Below are 10,483 nucleotides of genomic sequence, written 5' to 3'. Positions count from 1 at the left end.
CAGGCTAAACTCAAGCATTATGTGCGTGGACATATAAACACAAATAATTAGCCAAAATGTGTGCTCAACTTGACAACTTTTAAATCTAACTTCAGGGTTTCATTACAATGGCACTGATCGTAGTAAACAAGATTTCCATTTATTCAAAGTCCAATAAATGTCCTTAATAAAAATGCATTCAGTGTGGCCTGGGGTGGTCCAGCTCCGCGGGCTACAGTGCACACATACTGTATATGGGTTCGAATCCGGCCCATGCCCTGCTGACATGCCCTCTCTCCTTACTTTCCTGTTTATCTTCACTACATCTGTCCAATAAAATGATAAATATGGGTGGGACTGCCTGAAGAAAAAAACCGAATTAAATTGAGTTTTTTTTTATTATTCCAGTATAGAAGATGTCATGTACATTGAAAAAGGCATATTTTCAGTTTTTCTCCCTCCCCTCCACCCACCCCTCCCTCTCAAACATGTCTGCATACATACTGTATATACATATAGATTTGCCCATCTACACACACACACACACACACACACACACACACACACACACACACACACACACACACACACACACACACACACACATATAAACAAGTTACCAATTTTACCAACAATTTAGTGAGTAGATAAAAACAAATATCTGTATGGTAGTAAAAAACATTAAAAAATAAAAAATATAAGAAATAATATTTTAAAATGATATACATATATACATACATACATACATACATAATTAAATTGAGTTAAATGGCGAGCCTCCATGGTCAGGATATGTAGCTGTTTACTGCTTACACCTAGATGCCCATTTTCTTGGTCTCATTTTCACGAAAATTGAGAAAAAACTCCACAATCAGCTACACAGATGCAGAGATAGTTGCCAACGTGTTGCCATGTCTGTGTGTAGACACTGGCCAGCCGGGCTGTGATTCTCTTTGTCCTAATGGTATGTGGTAAATGGACTGACTTATATAGCGCCTTATAACAAAGCGCTTTACAATGGCCTCTCACTCACCCATTCACACACCAATGGCAGCAATCTACCATGCAAGGCGCCGGCCCGCTCATTGGGAGCAATTTGAGTTTCAGTGTCTTGCCCAAGGACACCTCGACACGTGGCCAGCCGGGGATCGATTGGTAAACCTTGCGATCATTAGATGCCCTGCTCTACCTCCAGACAGCATCATATCCTCCCGGCCTCCTTCTCTTCTCCTCCAGGAGGATGAGCAGCTGAATGAAGCCCTCTCTGACGGACTCCATGTTGTTAGTTGTACTGCCCTCCAGTATCCACCTCTTTCCTCTCACCAACGGCTCCAGTTCAAAGTACCTCTTTATCTGTGGAGACAAACAGAAAAGGTGTTCATTCAATTATGGGTCTGGGTTTTCGTCATGGCACCTTGTTTTAGACTCTGCATTCGCAAATTGGGGTCTGATACAGAGGTCTTCAAATCAGAGTTTTATTTGGTGATAGCTTTGGCAGAGCACTCCCGCTCAGCTGGTTTAGGTGATGAATCGCTGAAGGAGATTGATAAAGACCAAAGATCAAACGCTGTGGAGACAGCTTCATTACACTCCACTCAACTCAACCAGCTAACCTTGCCTGAGAGCCTAGCCAGAAAGCAACAAGGCTAAAATATATAGTGTTCAAATCTGGGAAAACTTGTAATGTCGATTCTTGGCTCGGGTCTCACTGTTTGTAACAGTTGATTATCAGGATCATATGTTGGCTTTATATTCAGTGCTTGATTTATTTAAATATATTGGCAGCTCATAACAATGGGAGAGAGAACCAAAACCAGCTGTTACGTAAAAGCACATCTGAATGGGCGGAACAATGCTTTCACTGAAGGCACAATCAGTTGCAATTTTCAATATTTTCAAACTGACAGTAAGCGGGGGAGGGGGTGGGGGGATCTAAATGTCTTTCAGCTAGCTCCTCATCTGTCCTCAATTACTAAAACAGATTGAAGTTCTGGGGAAACCTACTCATAATGTAATTACCTGATCACCTGCATGCCTTCTGCATGATTAGAAGTGATGGTATGGATCCTATTGAGGATATAGCGTGTGTCATGCATGGTTCTTCAAAATAAGGATCCCCAGATATTTTGTTCCGAGAAGATAGAAAGATAGAAATGATTTGAAAAGCCATCCATTCATTCTATCTCAGATAAGACTGACAACACGACCTGTTTTAACTTGACAACAAATGAGAGGGTGTTCCTTTTCACAAAACACTAGTGACTAGGGCCTCACCTCCCAAAAGCTACATTCATTGTTAGAAGCCATGTTAGTGCATGGTCAGATCATTGTTAGAAGCCATGTTAGTGCATGGTCAGATCATTGTTAGAAGCCATGTTAGTGCATGGTCAGATCATTGTTTATAAACAGTCGTAACTAGCGTTGCACCCGTAAATCAACAAGTACCACTCACACAGAGACGTCCATCGTAAGGTACATTACTGCCCTCCCAGGTCACTTCACACCCACGACATGCCGGTCAAACATAGAATGAATAGTAATATAATAATAACAACAACAACAACAATAATAATAATAATAATAATAATCATAATAGTAATAATAACAATAACAACAACAACAACAACAACAACAATAATAATAATAATAATAACAATACTACTACTACTAATACTAATACTACTACTACTACTACTACTACAACTAATAACAATAATAATAATGTGTATATTGGGTATAGCGCTTTTATTAGTACTCAAATACACTACATCCCATGGAGAGAAGAAGAATAGACAGACACAAAAAAATAATAGGTTTATTCACCCCGAGACCACGCTGTGATAACGTTTGCGTTATGTTACGTTATGTCTTTGCAACCAAACATAATAGGAATTACTATGTATGGAATTACACTGTTTTGAAAAAGGCAAATGTGGTTATGTTATGAGGATAATTTTCATAGGTTGAATTATATTTAAATCCTGAATGTGTAGATATATTGCTAATTGTGATCACTTATAGATTTCCTAACATGATGGCATCACTTTTACCTCAATCACATAAAAGTAAGCCAAATCGGTTTAATGTAGTAAATATTTAGGCAACGGTTTCATGAGAATTGAGAAAGCTGATGTTTGCTGCTGTTGTCTTGAGATGTCCTGCCATTGTTGGAAATAATATCTCAAGAGCTGCTCTAGGGTCAGTAATAGTATTAAGTATAACTCCTAATGTGAAAATAAGAATTGGAACCAAGAAAGCTGATCTGAGTGCAGCGCTTCCAGTTTGTGCATGGGGGCGAGGGGGGGGCGGTTGTGTTATGAACAGGCTTAAAGAGTTTTTTTGTTTGTTTTGCTCAAATAGTTACTTTCCCCTGGCGCCGAGCCTGTTGTGTCCTGCTATAGAATATGAACATAAAACACTGAAGAATAGATGACGGTATCATTATTAATCATGAAATATCTTAGCCACAGTAATAGCCAGCACAGTGCTGTATGCGATGGTAGGCAGGGGGGGCAGCATCAAGGAAGGTGACACCAAGAGGCTGAACAAGCTTATTAGGAAAGCTGGTTCTGTCCTCGGTGTCACCCTGGACACTGTGGAGGAGGTGGCCAATAGGAGGATCAGGACCAAACTCCGAGCCATCATGGACAATCCCTCCCATCCCCTACATGACACTGTGGCAGAGTATAGACTCTCCTTTTAGCAACAGTTTATTACAACCACATTGCATTGAACGAGTGTTATAGGAGATCTTTTCTGCCTGCTCCAATAAGACTGTACAACTCCTCCTCCGGCTGGCTTGATCGGGGTGATCATATAAAACATATTTGTGACACAGGCTGTGTTCGGAATAGCGTACTAGCATACTACTCATACTAGATATGACGTAGATTTTGAGTATGTAGTACGTTCACACTGTACAGTATGCGAGATTTGAGTATGCGAGAAATTTAGTAGGCGAGCAGTTACTTCCGTGAAAATTGAAGTCGGTTATGATGGACACTAGCTCGGCTCCTATTTCCCAAAATGCATTTCGCGTCCAGGGTTGCAGAGTTGCGTCCAGGGTTGCCAGATGGGGCGGGTTACCGCCGAATGGGCTACTTGATTTTGAGGTTATAGAAAGTTTAGGCTGTAAATTGTCAATCCCATCTGGCAACCCTGTGCGCTTTCAGCCTCGTCAAACTGCGTCATACAAACCCGTCATACAGCTTTTGTTTACATTGTCCGATAGCCTGGGGACCAGTGGCGTAGCGGACGGGCCCGCAAGCGACGCACCGCGGGGGGGCCCCAGCCACTAGGGGGCCCCCTAACATTGGATCCAAACGTTATTTTATTTTTTTATAATTTAAAAAAATATAAAACAAAGAAAATAAGTGGCCCTTCATTGTGTCAACCTTAATTTTAATATATAGGCCTATATTAAAAAATATATACATAGTTAGCCGTATGCAATAGCAACATGACTTTGACGTCACACATAGGCAGCGAGACACAAGGAAAATGAGCAAGCGAAAATACAATACAAAGTACAATAAGCATTCTCTAGGTGGTGGTAGATTCTCTATTCGGACATTATAGCCGCTATATGTGGGACTGTCGGTCCGATATTGTAAAAAAATCAAATAAAAAATGTATGTTTACGGAAGTACATGTCTCAAGTATTATCTCGGCGGTTAGTCGAGTGAAAGAAAAACAACATACAGATGATAATTCACACAATATAATACCACGAAAGCGTACAGCACTAAACAATAACATTTATTTGGGCAGCATCATACTCAAACTCAGGCAGAAGGGCAGGGTCCGGCCAGGTTCACAGTCACAGGCTGTCAGTGCATCATACAGGTACATAATTCAGCATGGTTAGGCTATATATAGCTGTTTCTTTTTCTATTCTACTATTCTATTCTACTTCTGCTGTCTGCGTCTCCCTGGGTATTCCTAGACCAGATGGCAAACAGTAAAGAAATGCCACAATATACCAGGACTTAAGAAACGAGATGTCCAACAAAGGATTTGACTAACCCTGGCCAATTTTACGCAACAAGTAGACTCTGATGCAGCGGAGACAGGGTTGCCAGATGGGCTGGTTTTTGGTGGATTTAGAAGTTTTTAGATTGGTTAGGTTGGAAATTCTCAATCCCATCTGGCAACCCTTAGCGGAGAGTCTACAGCTTGTATGTTTACAGATATCGCGCTGCTGTGCACACACACCACACAGAAATAAAGCTTGTACTTTTCTACTTGTCCCTGGTCTCTGACAGGGACATATTGCAGGTGGAAAAAGTGCTAAGCACTGAACTGAGTAGAATCTGCATCTGGCTAGCTGACAATAAACTATCAATACACCTAGGTAAAACTGAAACCATCCTATACGGATCCCCATCTAAACTCAGAAAGGCTGTAAATTTCAAAATAAAAGTGGGTAACATTAATATCACAAGAAAAGAGGATATTACATACCTGGGCTCCATCTTAGAGGCAAATCTTTCCGGAGATAAAATGGCAGCAAAAGTAATAAAAAAAGTGAACCATAGAACTAGATTCTTGTACAGGATATCCTCACTTGTCAGTAAAAACACACTGAGGACCCTATCAGGAGCTCTCATTCAATGTCACTTCGACTATGCCGTAACATCATGGTACTATAGAACCACAAAGGCCCATAAAACAAGACTCCAGACAGCCCAAAATAAACTGGTTAGGCTTCTGCTAGGCCTCAACCCTAGGACACATCTAACCGCTGCTCATTTTTTGAGCCTTGATTGGCTACGAGTAGTTGACAGAGTGCAGCAGCTTGCACTGGGCCTGGTCTTCAAGATACGCTACACCACAAAGACACCCAAGTACCTGTCAACATACTTCCAAAAAGTGAACAACGTCCACACATACAATACCAGAGGAAGCTCCACGAACCACGTTCAACCGCGTTGCACCACAAACAAGGGGTTAAACTCGTTTGCAAACTATGCAGTAAAAATGTGGAACGCCCTTCCTATAATCTTAAAGGAGTGCAAAACACTGCCCACCTTCAAAACCACTCTCAAAAAACATTTACAGGAGGCTGCAATCCGTAACTGGACCCTCTAAATCAAAAATCAGATTAAAAGACCCGAACTACCCACTGTACATACATTGTGTTTTGTCCCCCGCCCCCACCTGTGGTGTATGTCCCCACCTGTCCTACCCGCTGTACATACCTTATGTTTTGTTGTATTGTTCTTCCCATGATGGATGTATGTTTATCTTGTAGATAGTACTAGTTATTTGTCTGTATTATCTTGTAGATAGTACTAGGTTTTTTTTGTCTGTCTTACATGTAACGATGAATTGAGAATCAAGGACCCCAATTGAAATAAGCCAGTGGCTTTCTTGGGTTTTTATCCTGTTAGTTGACCTTGTATGTAATATGTACTTTCATGTACCTACTTCTGCAAATCTGCTAATAAAGTTTTCAATCAATCAATCAATCAATCACTTATAATACATTCTACTGATGTAGTCTACCATTTGGTTTTAGTTATTGCTCTCACTTGTTTGTACCTTTTGCTAAGTCAAGCATTTAGAATGTAGAGTGCATATTGCGAAATTTCGCAACGTCAATAACGCATCGGCCTCTAAAAAACGCACGTTTAAAAAAATAAAAAATATATATATTATTTTTTTTTTACCTCCGTTGCGAAAGGGCCCCCGCCGCCACCTTGCGGGGGGGCCTCGGGATTTTGCGGTACGCCACTGCTGGGGACCGAAAGCTTGCAATAAACATCGTTTTTTGCACATATTTGAGTGTGCAGATGCTGCTTTCTTGCACTCTATTTGATACTCTTCAGCTGCAGCACCCCAGCTAAGTCTGATCACGGATGAGCGGTGGTATTTTCACTACATTAACATGGTGAAATGCATTCTTAGACCAGGCTAGTCGTCATGATTACAAATATGCCACTTGAAATGCATGAAATCCACGTTTATTTGTGTCTTACACACATGTTCACCTAGTATTTGACTGCTTGTAGCCCAATCACGAATGATCCCAGTATTGTCGCTTCAGACGGAAAGGTTGGGTTGTTATTGTGCTTGCTGCAGCCCACGATATGTTATTGCTCATATATATTTATTTTAATCATGTTATTTTACCAACTGTTAAGACAACAATATAGTAAGCTAGTTACTTGAGATATACTTAAGATATTGGCCCCCCAAATCATTTTACAACGTGTTGTAATTATGTTACGATATTTCTGTCGATTGTGTGAAGGTAAACGTAGGGTGCGTTCGTAAAAATCGCTATGAGAGCGCCGGAGCGCACACTGGGTGCAACGTCATAAAGGGACCAGGTAATTTGATTGGACAAGAGGCATTCCATGAGTGCTGATCATATTTCCAGGGCGAATTTACGAACGCAGCTAGAGAACAGAAGACGCAAAAAATCATCAGATCAGATATATAAACGGGCTATTTTGGTAAACTGGACACATTTTGGGAATATATGTGGTTACTTTCTCGCCTGAAAACATATTAAAACTTCATAAAATGACATGTTAACACTTGTAAAGCCAAAATTACATATTTTAGCTAATGGAGGTTTAAAATGGAGGTTTAAATTCGCCGCTCCCGGCGAAATGCATTCTGGGAGGCATTCTGGGAGGCAGTATGCAGTATGCATAATGGTCGGCTGGTTTTCGGATACTTATTATGAATTTAGTCGGTAGTATGCAGTATATACTCATTGAGTATGCTAGTATGCAGTATGCTAGTATACCATTCCGAACACAGCCTCTGTCTGATCGTTTGGTCCTCATATCGGCAACCAATCAAAATGTTCAGACTTTTTGTTACGGGTCTACTTAGATCGATGCCATCGGCTATCGACTTGTTTGCTTGTTTCTGCATGACCCGTGTGTAGGTTCCTGTTCCCTCCATCTTTGATATTACATGGCTGAACTTGATACACGTGTCTGTCATCATTGCTGCATCATACCATACACAAACATGGTGTCAGAAGCTGCTGAACTCACGTTAGCGGAATATTAGATAATATTAAGTGAGTACAGGTAGAGTAGCCTATGTCTGGATCGGAATCAAGTGATTCGGATACTTTAGAAGACGAGACAAGTCAGCGAGCAACGATAGCTAGCATGGCAGCCATTACTTTTCCACCCCCTTCACCCATGAGCTTCACGGGCGATTGGAGCGTCAATTGGGACATATTCCGGGCCGAATATGAGGACTATATCATCGTTACTGGCATAACTGAAAAGGACAAGAAAATCCAGGCTGCAACTCTGAGGACCGTTATGGGAAGTGAATGCAGACATATATACCGTCACAACTTAAATCTTTCCGAAGAGGATCAGGGGGATGCTGCGATCATACTGGCCGCGTTGGAGAAGTATTTCAAACCTACCAAGAACACAATATATGAAAGGTACGTCTTCGGGAGCTGCAAACAGGAGGAAGGAGAATCTATAGACGGTTTTGTGACCAGGCTGAGAGAAAGGGCAGCAACCTGTGAGTACGGACAGTTAAGAGATGAGATGATTCGTGACAAAATTGTACTGGGTGTTGGTAACGAGAGCATAAGGCGCAGATTGCTTAGAGAAAAGCAACTGACGTTGATCACAGCAATTGACATGTGCCGTGCAACGGAGCAGACAGACATTCGTATGAGAGCGATGGAGATAGCGAGTCCTCCGCACGTAGAAGCGGTGCTCGCCGTTGCTAGGCAACAATCTAGGCAACAACAATCCAGGCAAAACCAATGGAGGCAGAGCAATTCACCCAGAGCTGTAGACGCAGGCTATGCATGTAAATACTGTGGCAACTCGCATGCAAGGGGCAGAGATCACTGCCCAGCATTCGGAAAACAATGCAAATCATGTGGAGTAAATAATCACTTTGCTAAAGTGTGTCAAAAAAGCAAAAGACCCACTGAGGGAAAGATACACTGCATGGAAAATACAGCTGAGAGCTCAGAACAAAACAGTGAGGAAGACATATACATGCATGAGTCAATTGGTGCAGTGCAAGCCAAAGGGAAGAAATGGTTTGTAACATTACGTTTTCACAACAAGCCACAGCAATGTCAGTTGGACTCTGGAGCGACATGCAATGTCATGAGCCTTCATGACAAGAAAAGGCTGGCACCCAACGCACCACTCTGCCCAAGTGAGGCTAGACTAAAGCTGTACTCCGGGGAAACACTGAGCTCCATAGGCATCTTTGAGACAGAATGTAGAGTAAGAGGTCAAACATACAAGCTCTCATTTGAAATAGTTAAGTCTAGGCAAAATCCTCTCCTGTCAGGCTCTACCTGTGAACGCCTAGGTCTCATGCAGTTCACAATCCCTGAGGATGTGCTCAAAGTGGAACATGCACAGCCTGGAGCCCTAACCAAGGAGCAGCTGACTAACAAATACAGTGATGTATTCAACTCACCTGTGGAATCTCTACCCGGGGAGGTCCACTTTGACCTAGATCCCAGGGTTCCTACAGTTCAATGTGCCCCTCGCAATGTTCCCATTGCAATGAAAGCAGCAGTCAAAGCCCAGCTGGACAAGTACGAGGCTGACGGCCACATGGCGCCGGTCACAGACCCAACTGATTGGATCAGCAACATGGTTATTGTAAAAAAACCAGACAAGCTCAGACTATGTATAGATCCTAAGTTCCTGAACAAGGCCCTAAAGCGCTCTCATTACATCATGCCTACTCTGGATGATGTCCTGTACAAACTACCGAAGGCAAGAGTATTCACCTTAGTGGATGCCCGAGATGCATTTCTACAATGCAGACTTGACTACGAGAGCAGCCTCATGACCACATTCTGGACCCCCTGGGGGAGGAAACGCTGGCTTAAGCTACCATTCGGAGTGTCTGTGGCACCCGAGGTGTATCAGCGAAAACAACACGAGCTCCTGGCTGGACTCAAGGGCATCGAGCCCATTGCGGACGACATCCTGGTTGTGGGTTGTGGGGACACAGACAAAGAGGCTGAGAGTGACCATGATGTCAAGCTTTTGGCACTGATGGAACGCTGCCGTGAGGTCAAGCTGCGGCTAGGGTTGAAGAAGCTGCAGTTCAAAGTAGCTGAGGTCCAGTTTCACGGCCACATCCTCTCATCCACAGGGCTGAAGCCTGACCCAGAGAAGGTGAGGGCCATCATCGAAATGCCCAATCCAACTGACGCAAAAGGGGTGCAGCGTCTGATTGGCTTTGCCAACTACTTGGCCAAATTCATGCCACACTTATCAAGTGTCTGTGAGCCGTTGCGACGCTTGCTGGACAAGGAAACCCCCTGGCATTGGCTACCCAAACACGAGGCGGCAGTTCAAGAACTCAAGTCTCTAGCTACAACCATGCCTGTCCTGCGCTACTATGATGTGACCAAGCCAATCACAGTCCAGAGCGACGCCAGCCAGAATGGTCTCGGATGCTGCCTCATGCAGGAAGGACAGCCCATCGCGTTCGCTTCGAGAGCTCTTACCCCCACAGAAAAGAACTACGC

General features: G+C 42.9%; 1 protein-coding gene across 1 annotated transcript in view; it reads right to left on the bottom strand.

Annotated features, from left to right (window-relative positions):
* Nucleotides 1–1,164: 1,164 nt before the first annotated feature.
* The window catches only part of arl15a (ADP-ribosylation factor-like 15a), a gene marked incomplete at both ends in the record, with an annotated part of 134,057 nt that continues 124,738 nt past the window's right edge, over nucleotides 1,165–10,483 (bottom strand). Inside the window, 1 exon segment of the mRNA XM_080531546.1 lies at nucleotides 1,165–1,332. Coding sequence (XP_080387672.1) covers nucleotides 1,165–1,332 — 168 coding nt within the window.

Source organism: Nansenia antarctica, assembly GCF_963989245.1.
Source record: "Nansenia antarctica genome assembly, chromosome: 5".
NCBI lineage: Eukaryota > Metazoa > Chordata > Actinopteri > Argentiniformes > Microstomatidae > Nansenia > Nansenia antarctica.
Note: the sequence above shows the minus strand (reverse complement) of the source record. Positions and strands in the feature narration are given on the sequence as shown.